Below are 13708 nucleotides of genomic sequence, written 5' to 3'. Positions count from 1 at the left end.
GGGCCCATTTGAGGCTGGCTCCAAAAGGGAGCCAATCCCTATAGACCCCTATGTTAAAATGCCCAACTTTACAGCAGAATTAAACATGTTTACAGCCAGGTACAAAAAAAAAACAAAAAACACAACAACAACTGTTGTGGTCTCTGGTCTATAGCCAAGTTACCCCTTCATGACAACTGTGCACATTTTACTGTTACATGTCAAAATGTCTTCTGAAACATGCCTATCCAAATGTATGGACAATAATTCCCCCTTGTATCAGCTAAGCCATATTACTGGTGTAACTCAGCATCTATGTCTGCAGTGTACTTACACAGCATGAGGAGGACAAACCAGCTGCTTGGCTGTTTGGCTCTGTGGACCTCCAACTCTGAGGACCTGAGGGCTCATGTTTCAGCCCCAGCTCATCATCATCATCATCATCATCATCATCTATGAATATCACTCCCCGGTCCAGACGTGGCCTTTTACAGCTCTGGAGGAACAAACACAGAAACTTTACTCCACTGAGCTGCACATTAACATTACTCAACCACCAATATCTGAACCCATCGCCAATCTGGCCTTTGGGGCAACAGCCAATATTTCTGGGGTTCCAGTTTGCGCATATTCAAAAACCTGTTAATATCAAAGTCTTTGATCATGTTTAAAAGTAGCAGTGTTTCTCCTTCTTATCGGGTCTAAGGTTGTGTGTCAAGCTCCTTTTGTATGAAAACATGCAACTGATTTGGACACAGACATAAAGAAGAGTAGCTTCTTATTGCGTAAGTGGTGCAGGGCAGGGGTGGAGAAGATTAATTGAAAGGCTCGGAGCACACGCTCGCATGTCACTCAAGCAGTCAGCAGCTGGCACGCGACTCCGGTGACAGAAAATCTGCTTTCCGCGCGCTTCTCTGCTTCATTTTACAATCCTCTTAATCTATATCAACTGCGGCTTGCTGGTTTGATGTGCAGGATTTGGTGATCATTAGGGTGGCCGGATCCTGCCGTGGGCTGTGCACTGGATCACGGCTGTGCTCCTGTATCGGGCGGTGGCACACAACTTGCATCTTACTTGGGATCATCTTTTACTATTGTGCAACCCCACTTTAGGTTTTCTTTTCCCAGACATTTTCAGTTAAAAAGGTTTAAATCCCTGCCGCCAAGATGCTCCTTCATCGGTCACGGATCATGGAAAGTGAAACTTAAATCGGTCATGGGGCGGTTGGATTTATTTACGCACTTTTAAAAGATTTATTAAAAGCTTCTTTCTTTTCACATTTTTATTTACAGCATTATATGTTGATATTTACGTATTGGGAGAAAACAGGTAGTTCTATGTAAAATCAGACATTGAGCACCCCCACATAGCCAAAATGGCATGATCCTCATTTCATAACGCCTCTGTGAAGATTCGCCTGAGATTGGCAGTCGAATCAGGCTCCTTTGATCAAAGCATCGAATATTTATTTTTTAAAGATTATTGTTAGGTCATTTTTGGCCTTTATTTTTGATAGGACAGCTGAAGACATGAAAGGGGGGAGAGAGAGGGGGGACGACATGCACTAAAGGCCGCAGATCGGAGTCAAACCCGGGCCCGCTGCGTCGAGGAGTAAACCTCTATATATGGGCGCCCACTCTGAGCTATCCAGGCGCCCAAGATTGAATATCTTACTATTCGGGGTCAAATATTGGACTTTCACTGCTTTTTGGCTTGTGAAACCAGTCTTTTCAGCCAAAACGTTATATTTATTTATTTACCCTTTAAATTTGGTATACCGTACATTCAGTATAAATGTACAACAGTTTATACATAGCATCTACCTTGTGTTCAGCAGGAGTGCGAAGGCGTTTCTTATCTGGCTGGAAATCGTCGTCCTTCTCGCGGCCAGAGCCGAGGAGAGACTGGAACTTCTGAGACAGACGAGAGGCTATAGATTGTTCCTTGGGCTGCGACTCCTCTGTTAACGGCACTAAAACACAGTGCAATAGGTACAAAAAATGTGATGATACAGTAACAGAAATAAATTCTATGGTAAGATTAAAGACCAGCAAAAATGTATTGCTTGAGGTACAAGATTAAGACCAGCTGCTTAATGCTAAAGACAAAAGAGAGACAAAAATGTTCAATACAGCTTTTTCCTCACTCAGAGCTATGTTGTGACAAAATAATCAAAGTAGATTTGACTTTGTACATCTACATGTTGGTGTCTCTGTACCCTGTGCTTATGCAATAAAGTTAAATCTAATCAATAGCAACAACACAGGAACAGACAATAGTGTTACATTTCTATACACGTGTATTCATGGCGAACCGTCCCAGTACGGGTGTCACGGTCTGGTGCACATAGCCACACGCAGAATACACGGTATGCAGATTGATGCACGGAATCAAAGTTCACAAGCGCAAGTTTGGCGGGGAAACTTCTAGCAGGATGCCCTTAGTGACATTTAGCCCAACAAGCTGATTGGCGTGCGAGTCAGTCACACCATGGCAAGCGCAAATAAAAACACGGGAACTGGAAGACAATGCCTGTGGGTTCCCCGTGGGTACAACAGCACTAGAGAGAGCGTTGTGTATAAGACGAGGAAGGTGCGTTGGCGTTGTGTATGTGAATGGAAACAGAGAACGTGTTAGAGCCTATTCAACGACATCACCCAGATATGCCAATCAACACTCCTCTAAACGCACTCGTTTTTTTATATTACTGTATTTATTTTGTATTTTCAATTTCATAGCATAAAAGATGCTTCTCAGTTTTATAGCCTATTGTCTTTCAGCAACAGTTTTATAACGAAAATCGTTTACCGAAGTTGCTTGCCAGTTGGCGAAATGTTAACCCAGTTCCCAACACCATGTACCAAACTTGCACCGAACTGTGACTTCTGTGTACCGTTACACCTCTAATCGGAACGTAATCAGTAATCAGTATCAGTAATCCGATCAGTAATCAGGATTTTTTTTTTTTTTTAACCCTGATGAACAGAAAGAAGACATTTTAATGTCAAAGCATGGAGAAAGCTCCACAAATCTAACTACGAATTAACTAGAATATAAAACCACAAATAATTGCTATTTTTATTTTATATCACAAGTAGGGATGCACCGAATCCAGATTTTTGGGGTTCGGTTGAATACCGAATCCACTGGTTAAGATTCGGCTGAATCCGAAACGAAATACCGAATTCTTCTCCCACCCTCAGTCCATTAACACATTTAACACATTTGTTCGGTGTAGGGCTAGCAAAGCTGTTAATGGTCGTCTGGTTAAGAAGTTTTTAGCTGTGACTGTCTTTGCCATACCTGAAGTTGCTGCCGTTTGTAGATTCCTCCATGTACAACTCGGATTCTTTCTGATGTTTCATACGCAAATGTTTTAACAGTGGTGATGATGTATATAGTTTAGGGCCCTTGCCACCACGCGACAAATCGGCATTGCAAATTGAACATGTAGCTGGACTTGAATGGCCTTCTTTTAACTGAAAGTACTGCCAAACAACACTTTTTGTGCTCACGAGTTCCATTTTCACTTTCTCACAGCCTGCTGCATTGAACGCTCCACCTACGTAAACACCTTCCCGTAATCAACGGCGGCGTCATTACGTCGACCCTTGTAGCGCGCGTAGTGCAAGCATAGGGTTCGGTGGAAAAAAACTCTAAGGTTCGGCAGAAACCGAACCCCGTCAAAAAGTCAAATTCGAAGTCAGCAGTTTCCTGCGGTGTCGCTATGACGACCAGCCACGCTCGCCTCAGGCACGACGTGGTACTAAATCTGCAATGGAAAATGGAGGATGGGGCACCTCGGCCGAGTCGAGTTGAGCAGGTACCACGTAATGGAAAAACGCCATTTGGTTACATGTACATTTGGTGTGAATCCATTAAAACAAAACAAAAAAAATAAATATATTTGTAGTGGCAATCTGTCCACAAAAAATGCCACTGCAGGGAATTTAAAGCCATTTCCAACTCTTGCTGTTGCAAAAAATGAGGTCCGCCATCGCCGTATAGTTAATTCTTTATTGTAGAAATGTATTTAAAAACATATACAAAAAACTGACTTGCAAGATTAAAAACGAACAGACGAGATCTAAAAACCATCACTATCGCACAGCTGAGGTTGAAAAACTGTGTGGCTTCCCAGACTAGATTCTCCCTCTGGCTCACCTGTGATTCCCTTACTACCCTGGCTAATTAGCACATACACCCAGGTGCGCAGGTGACGTAACGATCAAACCATTCACACAAACCTACCACCCACACACACTATCCATGCACACACACACATCCAAATTGGCTGCAACACACCGGCCCCTAATTGTTATTGTATAACACAACAATTCACAAAATTAATAATGGAGCCAATGACAAATCAATCAATAATGTTCATAGTACAAGTGTGCATTTTCAGTCAATAATGTCCATGTCGAGTAAATATCCATGGAATAAGTAATTACAAAAGTCTTAATCAGCCTCCAACAGAAGACAGATCTTTGTAATCGGTCTCTCAAGTATGTTGCATTTGGTCAGAACTTTGACAGACCGTACCAGTCCCTGCTTGTCTGGAAAGGTCTGCAACACCTTTCCTAACAGCCAGGATCCACGAGGGGCAGTAGAGTCCACCACAATAACAATGTCCCCTGCAACAAAGCTCCTCTTATCCTTTGACCACCGCTGGCGTTCCTGTAGCAGTGGTATGTACTCCTGAACCCATCTGTGCCAGAAAAGATCAGCAAGATACTGAACTTGCCTCCATCGCCGTCTGGTGTACAGATCACTTGTGTCAAAAAGTCCTGGTGGTAGCGCAGGTTTGCCTTTTAACAAAATAATGTGATTGGGAGTCAGGGGTTCCAAGTCATTGGGATCATCTGAAGTTTTTGTAAGTGGACGGTCATTAAGGATAGCTTCCACCTCACACAGAAGAGTTTGCAGTCCTTCGTCGTCTGTAGTTTGCTGATGAAGTACTGAATTCAGCACCTTCCTGACCATACGAATGATTCTCTCCCATACTCCTCCGTGATGTGAAGCACTTGGGGTGTTGAAGCTCCATTTTATTCCAGATTGAAGTAATGTGTTTTGAATTTGCTTGTGGTTCAGAGCAGATTGAACTCGTCTCAGTTCGCGTTCTGCTCCAACAAAGTTGGTTCCGTTATCAGACCTGATGTGTGACACTTGGCCTCGTCTTGAAATGAATCGGCGCAGTGCATGGATGCAAGAACTCGTGTCCAATGAGTATGCCACTTCCAAGTGCACTGCCCTGCTGGCCATACAAGTAAAGATAACTCCATATCTTTTGATGCGGCTACGGCCTGCCTTCACCTCAAAAGGACCAAAATAATCGACACCCACATTTATAAAAGGAGGGAGATCTGGTTGGAGTCTTTCCTTTGGTAAATCTGCCATCTTTTGTTCACCCAGCTTTCCCCTATAGCGTCTGCAAATAACACCGGAAGAGAGGATCTTTCTGGCTGCAGAATTAGCACTGGTGATCCAATACTGTTGGCGAAGTCTGGAAAGCAGATGATTTCTTCCACAATGTCCCAGTTGCTCATGAATGTGGCACAAAATGAGAGTTGAGATGTGCTGATTTTTAGCAAGAATGACTGGATGTTTCATGCCATCAGGCATTGCCGCTTTACTGAGTCGTCCTCCCACTCTCAAGAGCCCATTTTCCAGCACTGGGTCAAGTTTGTAAATCTGACTACTTTTCTTAACTCCAGATGTTCCACTTTTCAATGCAGTTATTTCATCACTGAACTTTTCCATTTGGCAGTACTGAATAATGGCACTTTCAGCTGTGTTAATATCTTCCAATGCCAAAGTCTGACCACCCAATGTGGCTTTGAAGCTTTGCATTTCCTTTTCCACTTTGTTCTTCTGTTCAATTATGTTAAGTCCATTACCTGACACACACGCTTGTATTTCTTGTCTTTTGACACAACTGCAACACCTTTCTCCACTGATGAAACCAAGCAACTGAGGTCTTCAACCTTTTCCATGACGAGAAGTTGGTAATCCGCTGTGTTGTTGCATTCTGTGACTCTTTGATGATTATAGTATTCACAATAGCCTGTCCTTTGACCTCAGGGTCATCACAGCTGAAAGAAGCAGGCTCCACAATATTAAAAGGCCATTCACTTTCATTCTTGAAAAGGAAATCTGGGCAGTGGATCCATCTGCAACATGTAAGGAGTTCCTCAGCTTTCAAACCCCGAGAGGCCTTTTCCAATGGATTCCGTTTTGTGTCAACATACCTCCATTGTTAGACAACATTATCCTCTCTGACAGGTAATCTCAAGCAGTAATGTCCACTGTTAAGTTCAGCTGAACTGTTCATGATTGCCATAAAATTAAGATCTTCTCTGGAAATTTCTGGCTTGTCATCTGATGATTTCTCATTGAAGTCATGGTTATATTGCTTCACCAGCAGTTCCTCTATGTGAGCAATGGTTATTCTGTTAGCTGCGATAGTGGGACAGCTGATCTCAGTCTCATTGCCTCCTCTCACTGGTCCATTGATAACCCAGCCGAGTATGGTTCTGACAGCATAAGGTCCTTCATTGTTGCCGTGTACCACTTGCCATGGTTCCATTACCTTTGGCACATTGGTCCCAATTAACAGCTCCACATCAGCATCAATTACAGGAATTTCCACAGAGCTTAAGTGTGGCCAAGCACTTAACTCTTCCCGTCGTGGAATGTTGTCCCGAGTCACAGGCATCTTACACTGAGTGTAGACTTCTGGCAATTCAAAGTAGGTGTTACCATTAAGTGCAGCTATCTCCAGTCCTGAGATAACATGACTGTCAACAAACTTTTCTTGATTCATAGTCCTTAACAGGATTTTGGCACTCCTTCCTCTGACCTTTAGCTCCCTCATGAGTCGCTCAGAGCAGAAAGTGGCAGTGCTGCCAGGATCTAAAAATGCATATGTGGTTAGCATTTTGCTGCCTTTCTTAGCCTTAATCTGTACAGGCACAATTGCCAAGACGCTGTCCTGTGCTCCGGCCCCTATATGGCCACGTCTTGGGAGAAACTGCATGACTGTTTCCTGATATTTCCTGCTGTGTGTCCTCTGAATTGATTTTCTCTCTTGAATGGATGTGAAGGATGGTAGGATGTTTTAAATTACACACTTTGCAAGACAGACGCCTATGACAGTCCTTGCTCATGTGTCCAACAGATAAACACCCAAAACAAACACCCAAAACAAACACCTTTCTCCTTCAAGAAGTTCATTTTTTCACTGTGTAACTTTTTCTCCATTTTGGGACACGACTCCAATTTGTGACCCTCTTCACACAGCAGACAAAACACCCTTGTTGGTTTATCAGGTAAGTTTCTCTCATTTTGCATTTGAGTCACAGGTTGAGCATTGACAGCTGCCACAGAAGTAGCAAAACTGCTTCCTTTTCCTTTAAAGCATCCTTGTGAGACTTTATTTCTCTCTTTATACTGAGGTGTTGAGGTGAATGTGTCCTGGATGTTTCCAAAGAGTGGACTGGAAGCAATGGACACTTGCCTTTCAATTAAGTTGACAATATCACTGAAACCTGCTTGGCAACTGTGCTTCTCCTGCAGCTCATAAGCAGTGTTTCTCCATTTTTCTCTCAATTTATATGGTAGCTTCAAGACAATAGCACGCATGTTGGATGGCATATTCATCTCTGACATACAGCTGATGTCCTCCATAGCATTACAGCAGACACGTAAAAACAAAGCAAAAGCTTGCAAAGCTTCAATATCTTCTGATTTTACTGATGGCCATCCAAAAGCTTTCTCCATGTAGGCAGTGGCTATTTTTTGTTCATTTCCAAAGCATTCCTTTAAAAGGGTCCTTGCTCTTTGATATCCTCTGTCTGGTGGCATGTGTTGACAGCTTTTAACCAGCTCCCTTGGTTGTCCTTTGGTATACTGCTCCAAAAAGTATAAACAGTCTATGCTGCTAGCAGCCTTTTCTTCCACTCCATGCTCAAATGCTCTGATAAATGCGCTATACTCAAGAGGATCTCCATCAAAACTTGGTATATCCCTTGGAGGTAATGATAATGAAGAATGTTGTTGCACTAGCAGAGCAGTTATTTCATTTTGTCGTTGCATGATGGAAAGAAGATTGCCTTGGTCAACATTAGTTTGCATCAGGTCAACACGTTGAATGGGTTCCTTTGTGTCATGTATTGCATGAGATGTTTCCTGAAATATTTGAGGAATGCTTGGTTGGGGATTCAGAGCATAAACTTTTGGTCCAACATGCTTTGAAAATGTCTCCGGGTGTCGTGCTCCCATTGATATGGCAGTTTTGTTGCCTCCTATTGGTGGAAGATTCAACTGATGATTGGAATAGTTAGGCTGTGCCTCCATTAGCACTGCCGCATTACTGCCTCCTGTTGGTGGATGATTGAATTGATGATTGGAATATGTAGGCTGTGCCTCCATTAGCACTGCCACATTACTGCCTCCTGTTGGTGGGTGATTGAATTGATGCTTTGAACTTTGTGGAACAAATTCCATAGCAGAGAGTCTGAAAGAAGATTTACGTTTAGAACTTCTCAGATAAGAATTCATTCCATCTGAATGAGCTCTTGAGCTCTGCACATCAGATGCTCTGTACACATTAACCTTTGCAGTTTGAACAGCAATTTGACTTTGCAATTCCAGCAATTCCTTTTTCTGTCGGATTTGCTCCTCCTGAGCGTCCAGCTCATGTCTTTCTTTAAGGGCAGCTGCCTTTGCAAGGAGAGCAGCCCTTTCCGCCTCCGCTTTTAGGCATGCAGAGGAAATTGAAGACCTTTGACTGTAACGGCCAGTTGATGAGCCTGTTTTACCACCAACATTAGAAATGCTGTCCCCTGGACCAATGTCATCAGTGACCACAGCTGTGGCAGGTGCAGTTTTGAGCACAGTTTTGTTTAGTGCAGCATCATCGTCATCATCATCATCATCATTGTCCCTTTTGTCAAGCAACCACATGTCCATGTTTTGTATTATTGCTTTATTGCTGTGCATTTGTGTTTCAACCCATTCATTTTGTTTTGACATTTCATCCTCAGGTAGCTTTTGTTTCAATGATTCATGAAACCGTTCAATTTCCACACAAAGTTTCAAACACATTTCATACTTTGTTTGTACCTCAGACACATTTCCCTTTGAAAGCATCAGTTGCTTAACTTCCTTTGTTAATTTGTGTAGTTTCTTTATCCTGGAATTCCTTTCCTTTTGATTTGATATTATTTTTAATTCCAATGCTTTGGCCGTTAGTTTGACCGATCTTTTACCACGTTCATTTTCCGTTTCACTTTGACGGACAGCTGCAGACACATCACTCATTTTGATATTGATTTAGAAGAACTGCTGAAGACTTTATTAAGAATTGTAGCAGGATGTACCTGTATCCCTTTTGTGAGAAGGCCAATCTCTTCCACACAGCGTAACAATTCTTGTTTTGTCCTACCGTGATTCTTCTGCAAAGCTTTTGCGCAGGCTGTATCTGTGTCCAAGTGAGTGGATTCAGCTGGCACGCAATGAATGAAGCACGGTGTGTCCTTCCTCCTGCAGATCCAATAGTTCCGTCCTTTGAAGCTAAGTTTTTCAACAAAATGTAGTGGCAATCTGTCCACAAAAAATGCCACTGCAGGGAATTTGAAGCCATTTCCAACTCTTGCTGTTGCAAAAAATGAGGTCCACCATCGCCGTATAGTTAATTCTTTATTGTAGAAATGTATTTAAAAACATATACAAAAAACTGACTTGCAAGATCAAAAACGAACAGACGAGATCTAAAAACCATCACTATCGCACAGCTGAGGTTGAAAAACTGTGTGGCTTCCCAGACTAGATTCTCCCTCTGGCTCACCTGTGATTCCCTTACTACCCTGGCTAATTAGCACATACACACAGGTGCGCAGGTGACGTAACGATCAAACCATTCACACAAACCTACCACCCACACACACACACTATCCATGCACACACACACACCCAAATTGGCTGCAACAATATTATATGTGCTTCGGGGGATACTGGTTCAAGCAAAAATAACAGTTAGGCATGTTTCAATTGCTACCACAAATAAAATGAAGGACTTACTATGTTCGGGTGCTGGAGGTATCGGCTGTGCTGTGTCTTTGCAGGGTGACACGGTGAGGTCCACAACAGCAGGTGTGGCTGCTGTTGTAGCCGTGGTACTGCTGGCATTGCTGTGGCACACACACCAACAAGGGGTGGCGACATCTGACTTCTTATAGTCTCCACACTTTTTATCTGACTGGCTCTTGTTCTCCACAAAGCTTCCTCCATCTTGTAGTTTAGCTGCCATCACACAATGAAACACAGATAGAACTATCAGTGACTGCTATAGGCCATACATGCCATACATCCAAGTGACACTGCCTGCATAAGACAATTCTGCTCTAATTTATCTGTGCACCAAAGCTTTTTAATTTGTTCATGGATACAAGTAGGCCTACATGCTTATACAATTGTTTTTGGTTTCTTTGTCCTCAGTCAGACATACCAAACTGAGCACGTTGCCATCCCAGAGCCGAGCACAGCAAAGCCAAGCTCTTTCCACTTCCTGTGGGACTCTCCAGCAAACAGTGGTTCCCATAGTTCAGCCCTCGTACGATCTGCAGTAAAAAAGGTACAGACACAATCACTAAATGACAAATTCACACATAATATTGCACGATTTCAAGTACTAGTGGGGTGTTTTCATTCTGAGGGTATTTGTACCTTTTTCGTGCATCATTTTAAAGACAACAACCCACAACACAGTCCAAGGCATAAACAGGTTGTATACTCTATTCACCAATTATATATGAGCTATCATATTTACCTTCAGTAACTAAGGGTTTGACTCAGGCTCCACATACTGCATCACTGTGCCATTAGACAATAATGCATGATTTTATATCTACTGACATTAATATGCCATCTGGGGCTTTTCTGTGTGGAGTTTACATGTTCTCCCTGTGTTTGCGCGGGACTCTTCCACTTGTCCAAAGCACAAAAACATGCAGTTTAAGTGAATTGAAAATTCTAAATTGCCTGTGGGTGTGTGTTGCATTGTGTGTGAATGGTTGTTTGCCTATCTAACTTAGTATTACTTGTATGGCAATTGGCAACCCAATAATTCCCTTTAAATTATAGCAGGCCCACATGCTATGCAAATCCACTCAACATTAACTGGTTTTATCAAGTGGCAAAGGGTTTACTCACGGAATTCATCATAGCCAGCTGGGATGGGTATGCCTTGCAAGGGAAGTTGATCTTCACCCCTCCAATGGTGTACTCCACTGAGGATGTAGCCATGTTCCTGTCCCTGCTCCACAGAAATATCTAAAAATAAATAAAACATGTGATACGTATAAAACGGGTAGCTCAAATTAAGTAATCTGATTGGTTCATAGCCGTGATAAAAAAAAAATAAAATAAAATAAAACATACAACGGCCATGACTTCTAATTTCTTTGTAAGATAAGTTACTCCGCTCTGAGAAAAAAAACGTTAGACTAACAAACTGATAGCTGGTGCAACAGAGGGAAGCTATTGCAGTACCATGATGATACATGCCTGGTTTAAAAATCGGCAAAGTTTCTCTTTAAGTTTATGAATATTTTCACGGCTTGCTTTAGCCTGCCCTTTCCGACCGGGAAACAGAAGCGGTTACCTCTTCAACGCAACCAGACTCCATTGACAAAAACAGTAATTTTACTTTGCAGAACACGAGAGTTGTACTGCCACTGCCTCGATCTGTCAGTTGCTGGTCTAGTTTGTGTGTGTGTGTCTTTCTTTAGCGTTAAGTGAAAGAAATAGCCTGTGCTAGCTGCTAGGGTAGGCCGAACAAACGCCCCTTAGCTGTGATACAATCACAACATATCACGGACTCAAGTGAGCTATTGCTTAAATATTAGACAGACACGTTCTACACAGTGTAACGTTAATGTGACTAAAGCCATTGTCACGTACGGCAACGCATTAACTCACACGTTAAAAGTATGTTAACTAGCTAGCTAACACACTTAAGTAACATACTGTTAAGATTTTGCCGACAGTTTAACAAACGTCATTTTTCACCTGTTTGCTGTCTGTGTACGTTGTCACCTAACCTAGAGTTGAGAGGCAGTCGTTTGTAGCTGTTAACGTTAAGCTTAACTGACTGCCTAGCAAGAGCTAATGCTACGTTACTTTGATTCATTACTGGTATCCATATCCCATGGTTAAACTGGTGACCAGCAACGTTACTGTCTAAATGTTCAGACAATATAAGCGACCAATTTAACGAACACAAGCTGTTTAGGTGGCCCCTGCTCTCCCCATGATTCTTCCCGCTCTCAAAAATCACATTTCAGTACTTGAAAGGAAGCTGGTGATATTACACGTTAGGTGTTCCTACAGCTGCTTATAAAATAAAATATGTTTGTGAACCCCCATTAATTACAATTAAAAGCACACTCTCTGTATTTTCTTCAAAACATACTTTGGAGTAAATAATTATCCTGCACGTTTTTACTGGGTACGTAAAATGACCAAACTTGTGATAAGTGGACATGTTTACGCTTTTATTTCGAAAGGTCAGTGTGGCCTGCTGTTTGCAACTTGACGTTTGACTAAAACCACAACGGAAGTTATATTGGTAAACATCCGCATAGGGTCCAATAAGGGTAAAGTCTTGATAGGGCCCGGTGTTCCAGTGTTTCACAGTTTAGTCCAAATTTGTATACCTCCGTTTCCTGCTCGTTTTATCTTGATTTGATCTCAATGGAAAAAATGCATATTGCTTCAGGACATAGTAATGGGGCAGTGATAACAAAAAATATATATTTTGTACAGGACTGTACCAAAACAGGATTATATACTTGTAACGGACAAGGTAGTAATGTATGATAAAAAGCAGCAATATATATATTAATACAAATATAGATTAAAGCATTAAGACACCTTATATTAATAAGGTGAAAACAAACAGATATACAAAAATACGAATGCTTTCGTTATGAAAATGACAAGTATGTGACAAAAGCAAAAAGGTGAGTGGGGAGCCTATTTTTGTAAGATGTGAATGTTACATTTTACAGTCTTATAAATGCAGAAGGCATTAACAATTAAAAATAAGTCACTATCTAATTGCAAAGCATAGTAATCACTGTACTTCAGAGTGCTTTTTATTTAAATAGGTTCATTTCCAAAGTGTTGTTCACATTTACACTGTACACATGCACTTTAGGCTGTTAGCACAGCCATCCGAATCAGGGATGCCATTGAGAAATCTTTAAAAAAAACAACAAAAAAACACATAAAAATCAGAGTAATCCCGAGCAAAGATTACAGACTGTATTTGCAGAGAGAACGTGTCAAACATCAACATTATCACTCCTTATTATACAATATTTTAACCAATCTATAATGCTACTAATTTCTCTTAGAAATTGCACTTAGCTCAATGAAAATACATCATGTAACAAGGTTTTACAAAGATTGAGACATCTGTTATATTTGTGTAATGGTCATTATTATTTTGCAGTGAATATTTCTCATCTAAAAATCATACACTGTCTGTTCTGTAACAAAACCATCAGAGGTGAAAGGGGGCTACTCTACTCACATTAATGAGGATTCTCTTCTACTTATGAAAGTTAAATTTATTTTATTTTACCTCAAATATCCATCATTTGCTGTGAGACTCAAATCATCTCATTCATACCTAGTTGCATCATTTTCAAAGAAAAAAAA

General features: G+C 41.5%; 1 protein-coding gene across 2 annotated transcripts in view; it reads right to left on the bottom strand.

Annotated features, from left to right (window-relative positions):
• brip1 (BRCA1 interacting helicase 1) overlaps nt 1-12322 on the bottom strand; it is a 96016-nt gene extending 83694 nt beyond the window's left edge. For both annotated transcript variants that reach the window (XM_028573269.1, XM_028573270.1), the window contains exons 1-6: nt 12053-12322; nt 11195-11314; nt 10491-10602; nt 10064-10285; nt 1804-1952; nt 314-475 (exon numbers count right to left, since the gene is read on the bottom strand). In XM_028573269.1, coding sequence (XP_028429070.1) covers nt 314-475; nt 1804-1952; nt 10064-10285; nt 10491-10602; nt 11195-11287 — 738 coding nt within the window. In that variant the 5' untranslated portion in view covers nt 11288-11314; nt 12053-12322. The remainder of the gene's footprint in view (nt 1-313; nt 476-1803; nt 1953-10063; nt 10286-10490; nt 10603-11194; nt 11315-12052) is intronic.
• Between the last annotated feature and the right edge of the window lie 1386 nt (nt 12323-13708).

This window comes from Perca flavescens, chromosome 3, assembly GCF_004354835.1.
Source record: "Perca flavescens isolate YP-PL-M2 chromosome 3, PFLA_1.0, whole genome shotgun sequence".
In the NCBI taxonomy this organism is placed as follows: Eukaryota; Metazoa; Chordata; class Actinopteri; order Perciformes; family Percidae; genus Perca; species Perca flavescens.
The sequence above is the reverse complement of the archived record's forward strand: the minus strand, read 5'-3'. Positions and strand labels throughout refer to the sequence as shown.